Source organism: Nanorana parkeri, unplaced genomic scaffold (genome assembly GCF_000935625.1).
Source record: "Nanorana parkeri isolate BGI_ZX_2015 unplaced genomic scaffold, ASM93562v1 scaffold2311, whole genome shotgun sequence".
NCBI lineage: Eukaryota > Metazoa > Chordata > Amphibia > Anura > Dicroglossidae > Nanorana > Nanorana parkeri.
The window spans coordinates 144,258-168,131 of NW_017308579.1; the positions used below are offsets into that span (position 1 = coordinate 144,258).

Consider the following 23,874-nt stretch of genomic DNA (forward strand, 5'->3'; position numbering starts at 1 on the left):
CCCTATCCTGCATCAACAGATCGGCCCCACATTACAGATTCTCCCTCCCTCACTCACTTCCTTCCTTTCTTCTCGGTCCCGACAGGCGATTAAGGGAACCAACTTCCTCCGCCCCCTTCTTGCCGCCTCCTCCTCCCACGTAGCCCGATCAAAGCTGCGGGGACCCGTCCCGGACCCGCCTCCTCCTCACCGTCTTGGACCTGTCCAATTCTACTGACGTCCCTTGCTGCGGCTGCCTCCTGCTCACCGTCCCCCGCTGCCTCCAGCTCACGTCCCTTGCTGCCACCTGTTCATCGTCCCCCGCTGCCTCCGGCTCACCATCCGCTCGCTGCATCCTCCTGGCCGACTCCTCCTGGTCTCCGATTGCCCTGTTACTTCATGAGGCTGCCGGGCTGCGGCATTTTCGCCGCTCCTCTGGGCAGTGCCGCCCAAGGCAAACGCCTTGTTTGCCAGCGGCAAATACGCCCCTGATTGTTGTTCTTTGTTCCTGTGATATCCTCTTAGTTCCCAGTGTGTTCCTGTGAATAATGCTTGAGACCTACCACTGCTTTCACCTGTGTGCTGTGAGTTTGTCTGTACTGCCTTCACCGCTATATTGTTCCTGCACTCCAGCCCTTGTGTGTCTGCTTTCCCTGTCTACCTGCTTTCTCCATATACAGTATATCTCCCTGCCATTCCCCAGTGTACTTGTACTTCTGTTCTACGCACCTCTCCTAGTGTATCCTGCGCTTAAGTGCACCTATGTTCCCCCTGTACTTCAGTACTCTACAGTTCCTTGTATTTGTGTTCTGAACCTTGTGTAACGCACGTGCCCTGTGTGCATTTGCCTTGTCCTGCACATTGTGTGTATTCTGTGTATCCAGTACCTCATTGTACCACACATTCGCTGCGTGTATCTGCTACTTTATACTCAATCTCTTTGCAACACACATCCCTTGTGTGTCCTTGAATCTTGTACACAGCATTTCTGCTCTCTTGTGTGTCTTGTATCTGTGCACAGTTTTCATGTGCCCCCGGGTAAACCCTTTGTGCTATGCACTTTCCCTGTCTGACACGTGTCCCTGTGCGCCTAACCTCTCCGGTGTATCTTGTGCTGTGTGTTTTGCTCCTCTGAGTTGTCAGTCTCTTATTTTGTTCCACTGTTACTATCCTTCATCTCTAAGTTTCAGACTTCTTTCCTACCTGTCTCTGAGTCCAGTACCCTAGTGCTGTTGCCATTGTAGCAGGTCAGTCGTGTCTGCATGGGTTTCTTAGAGGGCCGCAACGCGGGAGCTGCCCTGCCGCACAATCATCCTCATCAGCGGAGGCTCTGGAGAAGAAAGAGCAGGCTCTCCTTTAGACTCTTCACCCCTGGCACACTCACGTTTTCTGTACAGTCACTCTGTCCCTGGTCCCTTGTGTTTGTAGCACTGTATCCTCGCACTCCCCAAGACCTGTATTCCTGGCCTGTTCCCAGTTCCGGACTGCTCTGCAAAACCCGGAGCTCAGGATTCCCAGTGGCCCGGTTGCCAGATCGTTGCAATGCTCACTAAAGATGCAAATGAAAAAGTGTGTAAGAAAGAAGCTTTTGTCTTTGGCAGGTAACAAAGAGTTCTCTATATATTATACAGAATAAATGAAAAAAATGAAACAAATTATAAATACATTTGTAATTATTTTCATTCGATAAGTGCTTTAATCATCTGTATGGATTTAAAGTATCTACATCTTCTGGAACTCTTTCCTACATTTTTAGAAAATATGTTCTGTGAATTGCGACAAGTATGTCCATTGCTATTGATGCATGTGTTGTTCAACCATCAAATCTATTGCCAAATTTTAGTTTAGAAATGTGTAGAAAGGAAGATATAGAATGGGAGAAAATAAGTAAAATGTACTGCTTATTTTATATGGATAATTTTAGGCCTTTTATAATATATCATTTTGTAGGTAAAATGCGAACGATACTGGCCACTGGATTACACACCCTGCACGTACGGAGATATTACAGTTACTGTTACATCAGATACTATCTTGCCTGAGTGGACAACTAGAGATTTCTCAGTAAAACATGTAAGTTCTTCGCTATGTCAAAAAGCTTCTTTTTTTTCTGCCTTGTAGTAAGGATCATTTTATAACAAGCAGTTTAAAAGCTAGACTTAAGTTACATTAAGTAAAGCCTGATGAAATCGTGTTTCTATTTTACATATTATACTATGCTAGGGAAATTTACTATATTTAGGGGGTTATTCACTAAAGAGCCGAAGGATCCAGCCATAGCTTCGGCTGATCCATCGGCTGCCAGAGCCCTTCAGTTCAGTTCAGCCGCCTTAAGTTCAGCTGAAGGCGGCTGAGCGGCTCAACCAAGCTGAAGGCATATGCTTCGGCTTGACTGAGCCGAAGTGACAACCGAAGCGGGGAGAACGGCCTGCTGGAGCCAGCCGTAATCTCAAAATGTATTTGGTAAATTAGTTAGTCACTCAGTGTTTTAGCGCAGTGCTGTTTGTTTATTTTAGTATCATAAATGCGCATTATACCATGTGGGCAAAAAATTAAACAATTTTTCCTGCTGCAAAAGGGTTACTTTCCTTTTTTACTTGTGTTACTTTTGAAATGTTATATAAAACATACTGGATCTGTAAGAAACTTACTAATAAACAATTATTGGTTATTAATAAAAAATCAACTGTTCCAAGATTATAACAGGAACGTGCTATGCCTATTTTACACTGTATTTATATAGGAATACAAAACACTGCTGGCAATGCAAGCAGCAATAAATATTGCAAAGTTCAGTAACCCATACCAACCATTGAGATTTTACAATACAGAAGTTAGTTTACAGATGTTTCTATCTGTTTGCCATGGTGCACCTTGCAGATGAGCATTGCTTTTTGCACTGCTTAAATGGCTAAGCCTATATTTTATGTAGGTTTCAGGTCTTCTTCACAGGATTGTGTATAATGTGTAGCTCAGGTAGTTAATTTATAATTACCTTTTTGTGCCTTCAGGCAAAACAACCCGGAGTACTTTATATTCGTCATTTTCATTTCACGGCTTGGCCTGATCATGGGGTTCCAGATTCCACCTCATCTATCATCCAGTTTCGTAATCTTGTCAGAGAACACATGGACCAGCGAAAGAGCAACGGACCCACTGTTGTGCACTGCAGGTATAAATTGGTTTAAATGGTCGAAAACCATTTCATTTTCCGCAAACTTACATGACTTGATTTTAGTTTTGAACTAGCCTTTCTCCAAATAGTCTATATTTAACTGTATTGGTTACCCACTTAAGTGTCCCTCACTTGAATCCCAGAGCTTTTTTTCTGTTTTGTTGATGTCCCAGTTCTGCACATTATACTTTTTGCAATTGTCAGAATGTGACAATGACACTCACAGCCCTACACAGTGATTTTCCAGCTCATGGGACAACAATCTAGGTGCCAGTAGGCTGAGAGTGAGCGTGGGGTCAGTTACTGTAACTCTGCAGTTAAGTTTTACACACACAAACAATAGCTGATACCCTATGTTTTAACAGAAACAAGCACCTCTCATAATATCTGTTATAGTAATTATGGCCTATAAGAAATGTCTGCAACATCCACTGCCACGTCAGACAGGGATGAAACAGAGTGTAACATAGTAGACTTTCCTTAAAGAGGCAAGCTTACTTTAATTTCTGATTAGAGCATTAGCTTAACAATTATAACATATTGTTTTAATGAGACAAGAAAATAGTGCAAGAAAATATTGACAGAAATCACAATGCAACAAACAAGGTTTTGCTGGCCTTTGTTTCCAGCAGAGTCCAATCTGTGATCCAATCTGATGTATTAGGGTCATCGGCTCTCATAAATGACCCTTAGCAAACGAACATGATTTCAATGGATTGTTAAGAGCTGTCAGCTGCAAATTCCAGCAGCATTTTGTGGACCCTCTACATGGTGTCACTGAGCCAACTTTCCCTAATCACAAGAGCTGAGTGGTGGGGTGTAGGAGTGTTGAAGTGTTGAAGTGTTTAATTATACTCCAGTGAACCCTCCTTTAATGCCACTTCTCTAACGATATCAGTATGTCCAGATGACCAAATTGTACAGTCCACCAACCAGCATGGTATTTCGCAGAATGAAATCACAATTTGATAGACTTGTAACATGATATGAATTTTATGTAGGGCTTCCTCAGAAGGGGCAATATGTCCCATGAGCTTTCTGCACCTCTTGATATAGGGGTGTTTGGTACATAAGTGATCGGTATTTTCTCATACATTCAGGTATATATAATTGTTTGGGGGTCTGAAGCTGTTTTCTAGCCAAACATTCTGCTGTTTGTTCCGGGCAGCAAGTGGTTAATGGTTGCAGCATGTGTTAAAATATTGGCAGTGGTTTTGGCACACCACAGTTGAATTTGAAACAGAGTTTAACAGCAGTCTGAAATATGGGGCTAACGGGTGATAAAGGAAGACATGCCCTAGCATCAGTGTAAGGAAAATAAATGTCCCTGCATCATTGATGTACCGGTAAGGAAAGGTTCTACTTTGTTGACGACAGAGATCAACAGTGACACGCTGCTTCCTCTATAATGATAGCGATCAGCAGTGGATGGTGACAGTGAGCAACAAGCAAACAGTGGCATTACTGACAGTGATCAGCAGTGACAAATTATCTCCTCTGTACTGACAGTGATCAGCAGCAAGTAGTGACATACTATCTCCTCCATATTGATAGTTATCAAAATCAAGCAATACTAACAGTGGATGGTGACTGTAATTAGCAACAAGCAGTAAAACACTGCCTTCTCGGTACTGACAGTGGTCAGCAGTGAGCAGCACTGACAGTGATCATGACTGATGGATTCGTCAATTTTTGTCCCTCTGTTAAAAACCCCAATAAACACACGGACTGCGCGACTTGGATTTTAACGGCCACAGCAGCCCTTTTATTAACCAAACAGTTTTAACAATAACCAAAAGTAATAAACCAAATAAAATACACAAATAACACTGTAAACAATGGTTGACCTGAGAAGGGGTCTTTGGGTGCCCAACAGCCCCAAAAAGGCCTCTCATAACACTCCACCCATGTTCCCAGCCACACCACAACCAGCTCGAGGACACTTTCTCCTTCTGGGTTCCCAAGGGGCCAGGCCCCGCCCTTTACAAATCCGGACACCAACAGTGGGAAGCACCCATACCAGCTGAGGGCCCCCCATTTTTGTACTCAACTCCGATTTTGTAGACCCCCCCAAAGACCCCCTAACCCACCAAGCTGCCGCGAAAAAAGAAACCCGTAACCCCCATAACCACACAATTCATGGGTGGGAGGGTGGGACAACCTGCTTCCTTTGTCGCTTTCCAGAAAGAGGACGTCCCTCAGCCCTCGCAGTCCCTTCCCATGCGGCTCCTCCCAGACACCTGACTCCCACGTCCTATCAGGTAATAGCAGCTATTCCCAATTTATTTGTTAACCCTTCCTCCCCCCAGTCATGTAGCCCCTCCGCTTAGTCTCTCCGGGTCTGTCTCCAATTAAAAATACTGCCAATGATCATTAGTGGATTGGGATAGTGGGCAGCAGTGAGAGCATTACTGCCAGTGATCAGTGGTGGATGGTGACAATGATTTAGCAGTGAGCGATACTGCCAGTGATCAGTAATGGTGCCAGTGTCACACAACAAGTCGCTCCACAATTGTCACTGAGTCTTAGAGTAACACTTAGAACAGCCCCAACCCTGCCATCCTGCTCCAAGTCCCATCCGTCTAGCCAGTCCCTTTCACCAAGTCCACTTCTGGTCGCCCCAGGTTTAGGGCAGAACTATTGTGCACAGCACCTCTCCCTCCTCCTTCCTAGGCAGCTAGTGTGACTGGCAGGGTGCAGGTGAACTCTTTAGATGTATTGGGATGCCATTCAAAATGCATTCATACTATGTGTTGTGGTAATGCATGTGTTGTATCACATGTTATCATGGGGGGTAGGGATGGATAGTTGTTTTATCAATCGCAAGGGAAAAGTTGGGGGGAAGGTGCCCAGGCAGGAGGAAATATCATGAGCTCAATTTTTGAAAGATTCAGTTTTAAGAAGTCTTGTGACATCCAGGCAGATATGTCAGTTAGTAGATGAGTGACACGGAAGGACACTGTGGAGGTGAGTTGTGGAGTGGAAAGATATATTTGAGTGTCATCGCAAAGAGATGGTATTGGAAGCCATGTGAGGTTATTAACTGACCAAGAGAGGTGGTGTAGATAGAAAGAAGAAGGGGTCCAAGGACAGAGCATTGGAGAACCCCTACAGAAAAAGGAAGAGGAGGGGAGGAGTTAGATTTGTAGGTGACACTGCGCTTAGCTAGGTAGCAGGAGAACCATGAGAGAGCAGAGTCTTGTAGGCCATGCAAGTGGAGTTTTTTGAGGAGGAGTGGGTTGTCAACAGTGTCAAAAGCAGCAGAAAGGTCTAATAGAGTAAGGAGTAGTGGCCATTGTTTTTAGCAGTTAGTAAATCATTAGTGAGTTTTAGGAGGGCGGTTTCAGTGGAGTGTAGGGGGTCCAGAAGGTTGTTAACGAGGTGGTGGTTCACATGGTTGAAGATAAGGCGTTCTAGTCGTTTGTAGGTGAATGGGAGTAAGGAGATAGGTCTGAGATTATTAAGGTTAGTTGGGACCAGTATGGGTATTTTGGGTATTGGGGTGACCAGCGCATGCTTTAGAGGGGAGGGAAAGATGCCAGTAGAGAATAAGAGATTAAAAATGTGAGTAAGAGAGTGTAGGATAGCGCAAGAAGGTGACCGAAGTAGTGGTGAGGGAACAGGGGGCAAGTGGTGAAGTGGTGAAGCTTTATAACCTCCTCTGTGGTGACAGATTCAAAAGAGGAAACTAACAAGTGTGATGGTGGGTCTGGTACATTAAAAGGGGAAGGCGACTGGATAGTGGCGATCTGATCCCAAATTGTATCTATTTTGTTTTTTAAATGAATGTCCGGGGCAGTGAGTGAGTTAGTGGGTTGTGGCGGTGGGAGACATAGTAGAGACTTAAAGGTAGAAAAGATTGGTTATCACAGGACACAGAGCCGGTCTGATCAGCTATGTGCCTAAAGCCACTGTTCACTACTGTCTAATGACAGCAGGAGCAGCGGCTTCAGCAGCCATGGGAGCATGCACACAGACGTTCACGGGAGGACGTACAGGTACGTTTTAATACAGTGGCCGGTCTGAAAGTGGTTATATAGTGAAATTGCAAGGATTTCTGTGAGGTCTCTAGAATTCCTTGCTTTTGTAAAGTCCTCAATCAGGAATAATTTGTACCCAGGTATGTTATAGCATCTACTGCACCTTTAAACCTTGTTTCTGGCAAATTAACATTAAGTATCTCAGATTTGCCAAATCAGTCCAGTTTTCTTTTAAGATTAGGTAAGGATATTTCTGGCTGTGTCAAAAAAAAACAAAAGGTCATCTGCATATGCTGCAACCTTATGTTTGTGCGTAGATGCTGCTAATCCTGATATGTTAGGGTTTAACCTCACTTGGCATAAAAATGGTTCTATTGTGAGCAGGGGCGTAACTAGAAATCACAGGGCCCCATAGCAAAATTTTGTATGGGGCCCCGTGATTTCTAGTTATACCCCTTGCAGAGCCCACTCGAGATCCCACCTGAGGGTGACCCTGCAGAGCCCACCATAGGCTCTCTATGGTGGGCTCTGCAGGATCACCCTCAGGTGGGCTGGTCGCACTCCTTACCTCCTCCGTCGCCGGGCCCGCCTTCTTCTTCGTCACCGAGGCCGCCTCCTCCCCTGCTGCCGAGCACGGGCCCGCCTCCTCCTCCACTGCCGGTGACGTCAGAGGCTCGCGACGTTGATAGAACACCGGGTCCAGCCTGCTCCCCCGCTGCTGCTGGCTCTCATTGACTGTGGAGACGAACGCGCCGCTGCACAGATGATCTGAACAGCGGCGTGTTCGTCTTCAGACGCCAGTGAAAGCCAGCAGCAGAAGATCCCATAGCGACCCAGGCGGCCCGCACGGCATCTGGCCAGGCCCCACTGTGCCCCGGGCCCCATAGCGACCGCCTGGGTCGCTGTGGTGATTGTTACGCCACTGATTGTGAGTATAAATAATTCATGGCGAGAATGGGCAGCCTTGTCTAGTCGCATTGTAAAGGGGAAAAAATCCGATAATGCTTCATTGGTTCAGACGGCCGCAGTTGGCTTAGAGTAAAAGGCGTTTATCCATTTTTGTGGGGTCCTAACCCAATTTATTCTAAAGTCAATTTCAGAAACAGTCAACTGACCCTATCAAAGGCCTTCTCTGCATCGGTATAGAGAAGACACATTGATATGTTTTTTCTGAAGGGCTAGGTGAATCGCTGCTAGTACTCTGCTAGTACTATATACGGAGTTAGTCTTTCCACTATTATTTTTTTTAAGGACTACGTTTAGCAGCCATATTGGCCTATCGTTTGCACATTCTGAGCTATCCTTCCTTACTTCGGGTATTACTGAGAAATGGGCTCATAAAGTATCTTCTGGGAAATTGTGTTCACCTGAGATTGAGTGCTGGCAGACCTTTACTATCAGTTGTAAACTCTCCATGTACACTGTCTGACCTACTAAAGAGTTAAAGATATTAAGACTTGCGTTCCGCATTGTATGTTAAAGAGTTAGTTTCACCTTAAACTTTACTGTGCAGTCAAAGGGACCCAGTAGTTTAAAAACATTGTGTAACTTAGGCAATTTAAGATTACTTTAGGTGATGTATCTATATGCTAAGCACTGCCTCCCAGAAGTCTTGCCAAACAACAACCATTCTAAGACATCTGCCCTGTCCTTCATAGAACTGAGGATGTGCGGTCCATTGAGCACACCTACAGCGCCACCAGCATTATATGAACGAGGAGTATAATCTGTCTATACATAGACAAATCAACATAAATAAATGCAAATGTAACAATTTTTACATAAAATTCGACACAAGCAATTCATATGCATAATAATATATACATATTACAATCTGGTGACAAAAAAAGATGCTACTCATCAGAGGAACAAGATACCTACAGTAAGGGTGTGTGTACTATCAGAGCATGGTCCTCACTGAAACCTTTTTAATGTAATGTATTTAATCAAATGCATATCAAATGCTTTGCTATAATATCAGATGAGCCAGATCTCCATCTCATTTTGATTCTTTCACTTCCTCAATCAAAGTAAACGTCAAATGCAAGCTTCAAATATTTGCTCTCAAAAATGTTGCGTTGCTGTAAAGGAAAATTTGGTTTTATAGATTGCAAATGCAAACCTTTACTTTGCGAAGATCTGCCCCATTTAGCCCATGCCACAACAGTATTTCAGAAGATGAAACAGATAGATATGTTGCATTAGTGAGTAGCTACTCTTGCTTTTCAGATTCTGCTATGTATTTGTTACTAACTCTGTACATGTATGACTTGTGGCAACTGCAAGGATTCAACAAAATGCCGGCCAGGGGGAACTCAATTAAACACAGGATTAATGCGCTTATTACACAATGTCTGGTGTGCGGTGGCCGTTACAGTATTGAAGTTTTGATCCCAGTGCATTGCTGTCACGTACCATACTCGGAGCTTGAAATGACAAGGAAGGTCTCTCTTACAACTCCGGTCCCAAGACCCCTGGATAGCAGAATCAGGGGAATCAGGGCACAGAGGGGCACGAGTGACTGAAGGCTGTGCAGGCCTGATGGATGGCTGAAGATCAGGCAAATGATGCAGGTCTGACAACTGAAGATCAGGCAGAGGATGGAGGTCTGACGACTGAAGCTCAGCAGAAGATACAGGTCTGATGACTAAAGATCAGCAAAGGATAAGTTAGGTACAGGCTGAGGTCAGAACTGTGAAGGCAGCGGGGTACAAGAACAGTAAGCAAAAGCGAAATCAGGAACAAGCTGAGGTCAGGAACACAGAAGATCTTCCAAATGGTCAAGAACAAGTGGGTCAGTAGCAGGGAAACAGGAACAGAACACAGGATCAATGATAGCTGGTATCTGACGATCACTCAGCACTGAACATCAGGAGAGCACAGTTTAAATAGCCTGTTTAGCGCCAGAGTCTGTAGCACGTGCGCACACGCCTACACAGAGGTGCATGCACAAAGTGACTCCATGGGCCAAAACGTGCGAATGCGCAAACACTCACACAGCGCTACCAACAGTGGCTCTTTGAAGGGCTTCTTGACATTGCCCCTCCCAAGGGGCAGCATCCGGATGCCCATTCTGATCTTTTTTTCAGGGTACTTCAAGATGAAGGCTCGTACCAGACGCTTGGCATGGACGTTATCCTCAGGTTCCCAGGAATTGTCTTTTGGCCCGTACCCCTTCCATTTGATTAAAAAATTAATCTTTCCCCTACGTCTTCTACAGTCCAGGATAGATTCAACCTCCAATTCTTCTGCACCATTAACAATGACAGGGGCCGCAGGTTCAACACTGTCCAGAAAAGGAATTAGGTACATCTGGTTTGATCAGGGAAATGTGAAATACAGGATGAATCTTGTAAGTGGAAGGGAGCTTTCATTGAGAAGCTTTAATTAAAACAATGAAGTCCATGGAGATCATATCCCACAGTTTTTTTGGAACAAACAGGAACAGACTTCAACAAACCCCAGGCTTTTGAAAGACTGCCCTTATTTTTGATACATACTGTACAGGAATTGACATAGTTCTTACAGTCAGTCCCCAGGTTTGGCACTAGAAATGATGTTGCACAAGATCAGTAGTTTTACACCCTCCAAAATGTCTAGCAAGGGGGGAGTCATGACAATGCTTCAATATTGATAGGCGGAGGCTTTGAGGTACAAAAGTTCTCTTGTCTTTAAACAACAATCCGTCTTCTCGTAGTTCAGTATTGGGTGGAACAACTTCTGAAGATGAGGCTTGATGGATCTGAGAAATTAAATCTGGCTGAAGTAACAGAAAATTACTAACTTGCAAGATAGTATCCGGATGAGCTGGAGACCCATATTCAGAGAACATGCGTGAAAGTGCGTCCGACATTCCCATACTTGGACGAATAAGTAATATGGAAATTGAAGTGAGAGAAGTATAATGCCCACTTTGCTTGACGCGACCTCAAACGTCTTGCTGATCTTAAATGTTCCAAATTCTTATGATCAGTAAAAATTAAAAGTGGATGTGCCACTCCTTCCAGCACATACCACCACTGTTCGAGAGATAATTTTATGGCCAAAAGTTCTCGATCCCCCATATCATAATTTTTCTCGGCTGGACTGAGTGTTCTGGAAAAGAAAGCTACAGGATGCAACAAAGATTTGAGTCCCAACAGCAGTCTCTGAAGCATCTACTGTACTTCCAGGGTAAATGGAAGAGCAGGATCAGGGTGTCTTAAAATGGGTGCAGAAGTAAATAATGGCTTTATCTCTACAAAAGCAGACTGGGCAGCAGAGGTCCAAATCAAACAAGTTTGTTTTTTGAGTTGTGTGATGGAGGCAATGACATCTGAAAACCCCTTGATGAACTTCCTGTTCATCATCAATAAATCGGAAGTTCAGAGAACTTCCGATTTATTAGCAAATCCAATAAATCGTTGCACCCCTTTCTTGTCTGAGGGAGGTTGCCAATCCAGAATAACAGACACCTTCTGGGGGTCCATGGCAATGGCACTGGTGGAGATGATATGACCCTGGAACTGGATTGTCTGTTTCTCAAACTCACACTGCTCTGCCTTAGCGAAAAGGCCATGTTGACGGAGTCTGGCCAGAACCTTCTTTACATTGCATAAGCCAAATGACATGACCAGATATTCAAAATGTCCAAAACCGTAATGAAAGTCTGTTTTCCATTCATCACCTTCTCGGATTCGGGGCAGATTATAAGCTCCTCAAAGATCTAACTTGGTGAAAATAGAGGCAGAGACGAGTCTTTGGAACAATTCAGGAAACGAAGGAAGAGGGTAGCAATTTTTAATGGTTACCTGGTTCATGTCCCAATAGTCAATATACAGTCTAAGGGAATGGTCTTTTTTTCCCTACAAAGAAGATTCCTGCGCTTGCAGGAGATGTACAAAGATGAATGAACCACTTTTGAAGATTTTCTTCAATATAGTCCTTTTAAAGTTTTTAGTTCCGGTTCTGACAGGGGATAAATCCATCCAAATGGAATCTTGGTCCCAGGTAGAAGCTCAATAGGGCAATCATAAGGGCAATGTGGTGCAGGACATCGGACCTTTGTTTATCAAAAACGTCCTAGAATTCATGGTAAGTAGCAGGGATAATTGGACAAAGTTCAGGATTGATACTGGGAGGGCCCAGAGTCATGAGAGGCACAGATGCATGATTTAAGCAGTTCAGCTGACATTAGGGAGAAAGGAACTCCACTTTGCCTATCTGTATCCTCTGTCTGATCTTCAGTCATCAGACCTGCATCCTCTGCCTGATCTTCAGCCGTCAGACCTGGATCATCAACAGAGATTTTGCATTAATACACCATTTTCCTCTTCACAATAAGACACATACAGGGTTATTCACAAAAGGGTGAAAAGTTTAGAGAAGGCAGGAGAAGAGAACAATCTAGCACAAAGTAGCTGATTTGGAAAAAATCTCAAATTCAGCTCACATTCCAGTTCAGCTATGTTGTCCTAGATTGTTCCCTTCTCCTGCTTTCTCCAAACTCTTCACCCCTTTGTGAATAACCCTGATAGACTTGCTGTCCACCTTATGGATGGCTCCTGTATCAAGTCTGCCCCATTTATTCAAGAGACTACACTAAAGGTGCCCATACACCTGCCGATTATCGTACGATAATCGCGGGTGATCCCGCGATCGTACAATAATCGGCAGGTGTATGGGCAGCGTCCGACCTCTTCTACTGTAAGGTCACGCGACTTTCGTATTCCGAGCACGCTGGAAAACCTGCCGAAAATTGTACAATTTTTGGCGGGTTGGTGGTGTGCTCGGAAGACGAATGCCGCACGGGCTGGTGTGCGCAAGCGAAAGTCGTGCGATGGTTGTAAGGTGTTTGGCCAGCTTTATACTAGTCATCAGTGAATCCGAACATTCGGAGCTTCTTCGTTAAGATGTCATGCCATCATCCTGGGAATACCCTGGTTATTAACCCACAACCTCTCAATTGATTGACAGCACCCTTGGTTTTTCCCTTATTGACTTAGATGTATATGTATAAAAATGTTTGTGCAGTTAAATCTTTACAAATGCAGTTACACAAGGCAGATATTTTCTATAATTTTTCAATAAAAAATAAAATGTAGGCTCTCGCATACAGTTGTGCAGAAATTGACCAGTGGCAGGGCAGTTCGTAAGCAGCTAGAACAGGCCCAAAGGTGGACAAACAAGGCAAGTGTTTTTCTGCAATAAAAATTTCAAAGTAGCCTATCACATTCAGGTGTGTAAAAACTGATCAGCAAGAGGACAATATAGGAACAGATAAAACAGGCCCAAATGCTGAGATGCAAGACAGGAGTTTTTCTACCACAAAAATAGAGCATAGGATCTGAGATACAGTTGTGTAAGAATTGACCAGTGACAGGGCATTATAGCTTCACTGAGAATTATGCCAAATGTTGAGGAAGAAGGCACAGAGAGGTGTCTTCCACGGGAAGGGTTGCACTATGCAGTTTAGCTCATGGGCCAGTCAAGGCGTAATCTTTCCCAGACAGAGAGCAGCCAGCAGGTTTAAGACATTATCACACAGAACCCTGTGAAGCTTCAGGTGATGTGCGTATGCCATTTCGTGACCTGGGCAGGGGCCTGAAGAGCTGCCAGCATCTCTGTCCCAGTGTTTCCAAGTACAAAAGCTGAATCACGGCATAGCAATGTTTCCTTGTGACATGGCATTTGCTCCAGGGGGCTTGGGGTGGCCTGGTAGTGCTGATGCTGTCCAGGTATTCCTAGTAAAGGACTCACAGGATGAGACCAGTAAGGACGGAGGGATAGAGATTACAGAGCTGCCAGCTTCTCCCCACCACAAAATCAAATGGTGTGCTACATCTTTACTAGCCACCCAAATGTTCACTCAGTGCACATTGAATAATATTAACCATCACTTCCCATGTTTACTAGACCAGGTGTCAGTATTTATGTGTACCCTGCCGCTGACAGTATGGTCCAGCAACAGAAACATATCTCTGATATGTGAAAATGTAGGGCAGACATGCCCTTCTGCAAAAAGTAATCTGGGCTAGCAACTGTGAGGCATGGTCATGAACTAGTGGAATGAGGTTGTTTGAATCATCTGGTATAGGAGCAGCTGAAGTGCCAGCAGCTGTGACAAGCTAACATTTAGACACCTACACACCTGGGCTGTGTGCCAATGCCACCTTATGGATTTTGGTGGCTGCTCCTTGCTGACATCTGCAAACAGCCCTAGCCCCTCAATAACTCCATTCCTCTCCCTGCACATGGATGCTCTTCTGCCTCTTCCTCAGATCTGTTCTGTTGCCCATCACCTCTTCCTTGACTGAAGCCTACCTTGCAGGGAAAGAGCCAACTGCTGCCATTGCACTGCCTGTTGCTGCTACTGCCTGCATGCTGTCCCCATAATGAAGCATGGCTTCCTTAGGAGTGCTCACAGACTCTGAGCCACCCTCTCCCTCTCTGTTCAACTCACTCTTCTTCCTTTTCAATTCCTTTTTCTTAATTTTCAAAAATACATAACAAACAACCCTACATTGTACATTTCCTTATTAACAATGTAATCCACCATCCTTTCATTCCAATTATGGCAGTTCTCTGCCTGGGAGGGTAAGATTGGCTTTGACAGCCCTGAGGAAATGTGGGTCAGCCTGTGAGATATCTCATGGGGAAATGCATATGACCGACAGGTGTGACCGACAAAAGTGCTCTGGCATACTTTGCCTGACAGGTAAGTGCTCTGGCCTAGTTCACCTGACAGGAAAGTAAGTATACTCCCCTTTATTTCTACACTTACTGGTGGCCGGTGGGGGGTAATATTTGAGCACTTTTCTCCCTCATATATATGTGGGGAATGACTGGCCACTGGGCTGGTTTTTCACAGTATTTCCCCCAGACTAACAGGATCCCCATCTTGGTGGAAGACCTTCTGTTTGGCATATTTTGCCTGACAGGTAAGTCTTGGTGTAGTTTACCTGACAGATAAGTACACGTCCCTTTATTTCTACACTTAATGGTGTCTGCGGGGAATATATGTGAGCAATTTTCTCCCTCATTTATATGTGGGGTATGACTGGCATTGAAGTAGAAGCTGTCACCATTCCCACTTTCTGAAAGAGAGTTTTTCAGTCAGCCTCCCCTCCCCCTCCTTCCATACACCTAGACATCTAAGGTGATGCTGCTTCTCATATAGCAGATCTGTTGTTATTTATATATTTACATTTTACACAGAGTGACTGCAGTGTACAAAAGCAGTCCAGCTGTATGGGAGAGGCAGGACTTTTTCTGTGACAGCAGCACTGATTTCACTATCATCAGTGGCCACTCTATGTGCTGTGTATGGGTCCCTGATTCTGAGGCGGCAGGTGACATTGCCAGTGCTGCTTCCCAGGCTTTCTGTTAGTACAGGCTGCACTTTGAAACATAAGTAGAAGAATGGACACCGGCACTCCAATAACAAATCAAAGCCATCTATTTTTTACGTACATGCTGCATAGCAAGATATACTTAGTGCAACGTTTTGGGGTCACATAGGATCCCATTCATCACTCTCACTTGCCTCTGCCTGATTGGCAGGCAGATTATCTCCGTTGTCACTGCTTAGATCGAGGAGAATGGGCTCTACATTTGGAACTTTTTCTTAAATTTGTCAGAAATGGGGGACTCCAGACGTAGGTCTTCCGTCCTCCCAATTGAATCGGAAAGTGCAGAACTTTGTTTCAGATTGTGTCACTTTGTGACAGATAGTCCATGGTCCCATCGCACTCTTGACCGCAAAATCCCTTCAAGAAGCGCGTGCTGTGGTAGTCAACGGGTGTCAGCCGTAACAATCATAAGCAAAAGCAGATATACCACATCCACAGACCTCCCTCCATCCAGATCTCTACTTACCCCCTCGTAAAAAGTCAGTAGGTTAGTCTGACAGGAACGGTCTTTCCTAAACCCATGCTGATTGTCATTAACTATACCATTTTCGCGGAAAAAATTCTACTAAATAGTCTTTAATCATTCCCTCTAACAATTTACAAACTACCGATGTAAGACTAACTGGCCTGTAATTCCCAGGTTGGCATCTTGCCCCCTTTTTGAAAATTGGAACTACCGTAGCCCTCCGCCTGTCACTCGGAACTCTACCAGTCATTAGAGAGCCCTCAAAAATGAGGAATAATGGTCTTGTTATAACCGCGCTTAGTTCCTTAAGTATCTTGGGGTGCAGATTATCCGGTCCCACTGCTTTATTTGCATTAAGTAGACTAAGTCTTTGATGTATCCCGGGTTCCGTCAACCACTTGGCTATATTTTGTGATGAACTAAGTGTTTTATCATGCATGTCAAACCCGTTTCCCTCCTGAGTGTACGTCCGTTGTATTCAGTTCTAGCCATGAGGATTCCACGTCCTCCCCACTGTTTGACGTGATATCATCCCTTATATGCATATTTAGATTATTTTTAACATAAATGCAAACCCCCCCTTCTCCCACATCTGTCCCTCCTGAACAGGTTGTACCCCTCTATATTGGTGGCCCAATCATGTGCGTGCCTCCACCAGGTTTTCCACTATTCCCACTATATCGAAGTCTTTGTCAGGAACGCAGGCTGTTCCGGCATCTGAGGCCAGCGCGGGGACGGCCCCGTCATCGGCGTCTAGTTGCTAGGCGACGAGCGGCCGTTCCGCAGCGCTCCTCCTCTCCTTCTCACAGGCAGCGTGATGCGACGGACGAGGCCCGGCAGCGTCCCGTTGCTAGGAGACGCTCGGGTCGGGTCTCGTCTACGGCTCCGCCCCCAACAATTGCCTCTGCCTATTTAAACCGAGGCTGAACACTTGCTCGACGTTCTAGCAAAATAGTACGACGAGCAAGCTATTAGGACCCCTCATCTCGAGCAGAGACCCTGTGACCAACCTCTGGACCTAGTGAGCCATCTATCCAGCCTCCAGCAACCCCCCAGCACCAAGGAACAGCTACACTTCCCCTGACTGGACTCTCACCAAACAGCAAGTATATCTTTGCCATACTATATAAAGGGGAAGTGTTGGTGCTGCCACCTTGTGGGGAAACCTCATATCACATCCTCTCTGCTATTCTGCTATCTGCTCCAATATTGCTGCTTAGCCATAGATGTTGTCACCTACATGTAACTCATATTGGGCTTAGTGATGTTAACTAGCTCTCTCCTCACCACTGCTGCACCATATACCCTGGACTGTTACTTCCTCAACCATATTAGATTGACTCAAAGTTCGGCCTCTAGTGAAGCAACTAAGGCATCGAACTACAACTCACACCACGGCCCCAATGCTGTACAATTGAGGGTGTGCATATACAACACGCATCCAACTCAATGCTTCCAGGATAAATGGTGTATGATGTGTAAGGGGTTCCGACTGCACTCACTGAATTAAAGTGTGACCGTGAACCTCCCTCCTGAACCATTTCCACTTACCTCCGCAGCTGAGATCCTACACACGCCATCGTGCTCGCAGGAATCGTTACAGTCTTCCTCGAGCATCATAAGTTCAAGCTCTATTTTTTATTTTTATTTTTTTTAAATATATATATGAGACTATTTATTTATTATTTTATTTGTTTATTTAGGGCCAATGATTCTCAAGTGGCAATTACACTATCTTCAGTAGTTGGAGTTAATTACACTACAGCCCTGGGGTTAAAATAAACTACAGCCCTGGGGTTAAAATTATACTACAGCCCTAGGGTTAAATTATACTTCTACCCTGGGGTTAAATTGTACTACAGTGCTGGGGTTAAATTGTACTACAGTCCTCGTGGTTAAATTATAATACAGCTCTGGGGTTAATTTGTACTACAGTTTGTTGTTAAATTATACTACCGCTCTGGAGTTAAATTATACTACCGCTCTGGGGTTAAATTATACTACCGCTCTTGGATTAAATTATACTACCGTTCTGGGGTTAAATTATACTCCTGCTCTGGGGTTAAATTATGCTACTGCTCTGGGGTTAAATTATACTACCGCTCTGGGGTTAAATTATACTACCGCTCTGGGCTTAAATTATACTACCGCTCTGGGCTTAAATTATACTACCTATCTGGGCTCTGGGCTTAAATTATACTACCACTCTGGGGTTAAATTATACTATCGCTCTGGGGTTAAATTATACTATCGCTCTGGGGTTAAACTATACTACCGGTCTGGGGTTAAATTATACTACCGCTCTGGGGTTAAATTATACTACCGCTCTGGGGTTTAAATTTTACTACCGCTCTGGGTTTTAAATTATACTACCGCTCTGGGGTTAAATTCTACTACCGCTCTGGGGTTAAATTATACTACCGCTCTGGGGTTAAATTATACTACCGCTCTGGGATTAAATTATACTACCGTTCTGGGGTGAAATTGTACTCCTGCGCTGGGTTTAAATTATGCTACCGCTCTCGGGTTAAATTATACTACCGCTCTGGGGTTAAATTATACTACCGCTCTGGGGTTAAATTCTTATTCTACCGCCCAAGGGGTTAAATGACACTATCGCCCTGGGGTTTAAAATTTTAATACTACCGCCCTGGGGGTTAAAAAATATTATTATAATACCGCCCTTGGTGTTAAATTACACTACCGCCCTGGGGTTAGATTATACTACTGCCCTGTGGTTGAATTATGTGACAGATGCCACTTTGTGACAGATGCCTTGGTAGCTCCAAAGGACAGGTACAATCTAATTTATGCCTTTCCTCCTCTAAAACTTCTTCCACAACTTCTATGTCAAGTAGGACGCGAAAGTAGACTGGTAATTCGGGTGGCTTCCAGTTGGCCTTGATGCCCTTTGGTACACAGACGTAGTGAGGCTAGGCGTAGACGTTCCATGTTGATTTCCTCTTCGACCAAACTTTTGTCCCAAGGTCCAACCTTACATCCTGCTTTACAGTCTCTGGCTTAAATGGTGTGGCTATTGAAAGCCAGGTGCTAAGAGATAGAGGGCTGTCTGAGTATATGATCCCTGCGGTGCTTAAGACATTTAAGTCTACCTCTCGGAAATTATTACTTTGAACCCAGAAAGCTTGCATTTCTTGTTGTGAGGGGCTTACTATTTCTTCTCATGCCTATTCAGTTGCTCAGATTTTAGCCTTTCGTTGGCTTTATGTGCCAGTTTCGGCATTGGCAATCTTTTTCCAGCATCCGTTATCCTTGAATTCCTTGGTATGTACCTTGATTCAACGCTTTTTACATGTTTCTCCTCCAGTTAAGTCACCTTTTGCCTCCATGTGACTTAAAATTTGATTCTCTCGGTTTTACAGAATTCTCCTTTTGAGAGTATACGTTATTATATCTCTTGTTGAATTTTTCATATCAGAGAGTTTCATAATAGCTGCTTTATGTTGTAAACCTTCTTTTTTTGATTTTCCATAAAGATTAGGTAGTTCTTTGTTCTAAACATTCCTTTTTTCCTAAGGCAGTATCTGATTTCCATCTTGATGAGGATATTCTACCCTCACTTTGTCCTCGTTCAACGCATCCTATAGAAATAGCATTTATCTGTCTGGACCTAGTTAACGCAGTGTGAGTTTATTTGTCTGCTACTGAATCTTTCCATAAGTCAGATTATCTTTTTGTGATTACTGATGACCCACAGAAAGGAGAAGAGGCTTCTAGAGCTACCATTGCTTGTTAGCGCATACTAGTTATTGTTTAGGCTTATGCTTTATAGGACAATCTCCACCTTTTCTGGTTACAGCTTATTCTACTCATGTGGTTAGCACCTCAGGGGCTTTTCACATCAAGCACCTGTTTCTTTAGTCTGTAAGGTGGCTACATGGACGTCGGCACACACTTTTATTTCATTGCTTTAGAGTTGATGTTGTTGCATCTGTGGATGTTTTCTTTGGTCGCAAAGTTTTAGACGGCTGCTTAGTTTGTGTGAGCTGGGGTTTTTTGTTACTCAATTTGTTATTGTTCCGTCCCTCAGTGGACACTGCTTTGAGATGTCCTACCGATACAGAGATCAAGATCTCCGCTGTGTCCTTCAAGGAACAAAACAGAAAATGATTTTACAGTGAGTACAAAAAAATCCTATTTTTTAGTAGGGTAAGTGTAGACTGTGCTAGCTTTTTTAAATTTCTGTTTGTGTCCCTGTTGCAGCTTTTCTTGACTTGTCTGGTTGAATCGTTGTCGCCTGACCAAAAAGTGGTAATCAATCTCTCTAATATGTCACAGACAGCAGTAAATATCAGATAGCTGTTCTAATTCTCTATCTGACAAACAATATTTTTTGGCTCTACATACACCTAATTTTTCTACAAGCTTTGTGATTGTTTTGTTCCCAAACGCCCAAACTAAAATTTTGTTTCCCCAAAAACTAAAAACATACACTTTCCCTGCTATTATGTCAGCTATTATGTCAGTGGGAGCCCTAATATGGTGCATTTTAATGGGCAGAAGAAGTTTTTATTAGGTAGAAAATGCTTTCATGCTTACAAATATACAATATTATGTTAAATACATTTCAGCTACATTTATAATGTAATATTTTTCTTTTTGATTTGATATAGTGCGGGAGTTGGTCGTACTGGAACTTTAATAGCCTTAGACTACCTAATCCAGCAGATGGAGAGGGAGCATCGTATTGGGACTTTTGCCTATGTGGAAAAGATGAGAATGAACAGAGGTCTAATGGTGCAGACAGAGGTAAGCAAATAAAAAAAAAAGGTGATACGATAGCATTATCATAAGTAGAATTGGTGATGGCATATAAAACAAGTTTTTGTGATCACATTAGCTGCTTAAAAAAATGTGGTATAGAGCCTAAAGTTCCCATAGGCCTGATATAATCATTGCGTGAATGGGGAAATGTTCCAAAGTCTGTGGGTACCAGCAGGCACACCTTGATGATAGTTCTTGGGTAAAGATTTGGTCAACTTAGTTGCAATCTTGCTGCAAATTGCTGTTGTTTTCTTTAAGTAAGACTAATGTACTTATTAGAAGAACATGTTTCACAGACCTCAATTTATGGGATGCTGGCAAAATGGGTTTCAGGCCAACAATTTTGCAAAACTGCACAGCAACACTGGAAACAATTTCAGTTTGGCACAGAAGTCAGCACTTGTAAATGGTCTGGCAGGGCCGTCCCTATAATGAGGCAGCCTGATGCAATTGCCTCAGGTGGCATCTCATGGGGTCATGGGGGGCGGCAGGTGTGCCTGTCACCCACCTTTCCGGCCAGGGTGCCCCAGGTTGCTAAGAGCTGACATTCCACCCAACTCACTGATTGCCAGGAGTTGGGACTGTCAACCAGATGCTGGACAGAGCTGAAGCCAGAGGTACCAGCAACAACCGTTCCCCCATGCTCCGGTAACATGCACCACCACAACAGAACGTTTTCAGTGCAGAAATACTAGGGCAGTGATGGCGAACCTTGGCACTCCAGCTGTTTTGGAACTACAAGTCCCATGAGGCATTGCAAGGCTCTGACAGCCACAGACATAACTCCCAGAGGCAGATGCATCTTCGAATTTGTCGTTTTGGCACAGCTGGAGTGCCAAGGTTCGCCACCACTGTACTAGGGGCTGCTGCTGTGTATCCTGCCAGCAACAGTGGAGCTAACATTATAGAGCACTTGGAGAGATGTCAGTTAATGTAGCAATAGCGGCTGCTGGTGCTGGCTAAGCTATCTGCACTCCTGCTTTGGTGGAAGACTGTGCTGCAAGCCGCTCACACAACCAAGTGCCGTAGCCACGTATGGGTGGCAGCAGCTGGGGACCATCACAGATAGGGATCTTGATACTCCTAGGAGGTTTAGATTCCTGTGAAAACATTTTTATTAAAGCTTCAGTAAAAAAACAAAAGAATTAAAGAGCTAGAAGGGCAAACTGTAACTATTCATATTATTTTAACTCAAAAATAGTTTTGGTGATAGAGTCCCTTTAAAACAATGTTTAAGTTATCCAGCAGCTTATGGTCAGTTTAGAAAATTCAGTCATTGGTTGCTCGAAACAAAGATCAATCGGGCATTTGAAAGGAGCCAAGATACTGTACTTTATTACAGAAAGGTCTTTTAAAAGGTGTTGTCTGAAGACCCCCTCCACCCCCCACCCCAGTGACTTGCATTTTAGTTATTTACAGATATTTATGTATAAGCATCTTCACCAAAGTCTTTTATCTGTTTCTAGGAACAATATATATTTCTCAACAAGTGTATGCTGGACTTAATTGATCAACCTTCAGAGGAAAATATTTATGAAAATCAGGTTCCAACAGATCTTATCTATGAAAATGCTACAGTAGTCCGCAATTTTCAAAGCGAAAATGCTTAGTTCTAAAGCACTGGGGATCCTGGCACTGGAGCTGATGAGAGCAATATGGACATAGCAATGTTTTTTCCCAATGTTTTATTGTCTATAATCTGAATCAAGCCTATGCACTATACCTCAAGTGAGGTGCTAAGCCCCAAACCATTTAGGTCCTGTCATTGCTGCTGGTTTTCACTTGTTTGAACTAAAGCTGGTGAGGATTGAAAACTTTTGGTCTATGGGGCAAACATAACCAGCTGGCATTTTCTTGGTACGGGCAGTTTCCTGTGGCTAAATGTGCACTACATAAAGTGTGCCATGATGCCGCAGTGATTGGTGACCATGGTGAAATATGGGTGTTGTGATAAAAAACAGATTTATTGTAACACTTTTTCACATATGCAGTATATGCTAAAATTGGGATTGTAAGAGATAAACTGTAAACATTTAAGTACTTTATGAGCTGCACAAGATGATCTTTGAAAATGGTATGAACACATCTAAATAGAATGCCATACTTTCTTCACAAATAATCTTTATCATTTAGCTTCCTTTAGCAAATAAGCACAACACATTTCACAGTTTTACATTCTTACACCTTTTGTAGCGCTCAGCATTTGTCTCAGAGTCGCAAAGGAAGTCAATGCTGGAAGACATGGGGGAAAATGCTCCCCAGCCCAGTCCACACCCTCCCTGAATGATGTTGACAACCATCAAAATACTGGGCAAAAAAACTGACAGGACAATTAGACATGCAATAGATGACTTCTAAAGACAAGGTCATTCTTGTACTCTTAATATTGCCTTATTTAATCCATTCAGCCTGTAATAATAAGAAAACAATATTGAAAAACAAAAATTAAAGCACTTAATGAAAAGTTTACTTAAATGTTCTATAGCTATGAAAAATGTAATATAGTAAATAACACCTTTGCATTGTGTAAACACTATAGAGCATATTTATAAAGCAGAGAATCTGACATTCAGCAAAGATTCTCTGCAGGTGAATATTCCATGTCAATGTGTTTCAAATGGCAGTGATTGACTTTCCACTAGAGAATGTTTGGTGAAAGTCACATTCACTGCTTTATAAATAGACCCCCAGTTGTTAAAAAATATGTACACGTACAATATATGTAATGTATATGTAATTAGTTTTTTTTTAAATTGGACATCAAAATGCATATCTCAATGAATTAAAACCAGAGCAAGCAGGAGGGGATGCGCTATGCCCAGAAATGTCAGTTGTTTGCTATGTCCAGGGCTCATCAAGAAAGTCATATTTCAACACACCACCCACCAGGGAGGTAAGTATAAAGTTCTTCTTATGCAGGAGCTTGCTGTTGTAAGGCTCTCCACTTCCAGACAGGGTCACGTTAATATTGTTTTAATTAAGATGCAATTGATTCTAAAATGTATTTTTTTTTACAATGGACTATATTTAAGAAAGATGATGTATGTACATATTTTTATAATGATTATGGTCTCTTTTATAATTCAGATAAGCTTCTAT

General features: G+C 43.5%; 1 protein-coding gene across 1 annotated transcript in view; it reads left to right on the forward strand.

The window, feature by feature from the left end:
- Positions 1 to 22,515, forward strand: part of LOC108801348 (receptor-type tyrosine-protein phosphatase H-like) — a 50,642-nt gene extending 28,127 nt beyond the window's left edge. The window contains exons 9-12 of the mRNA XM_018573274.1: positions 1,930 to 2,052; positions 2,991 to 3,151; positions 20,625 to 20,760; positions 22,242 to 22,515. Coding sequence (XP_018428776.1) covers positions 1,930 to 2,052; positions 2,991 to 3,151; positions 20,625 to 20,760; positions 22,242 to 22,385 — 564 coding nt within the window. The 3' untranslated portion in view covers positions 22,386 to 22,515. The remainder of the gene's footprint in view (positions 1 to 1,929; positions 2,053 to 2,990; positions 3,152 to 20,624; positions 20,761 to 22,241) is intronic.
- Positions 22,516 to 23,874: the final 1,359 nt, after the last annotated feature.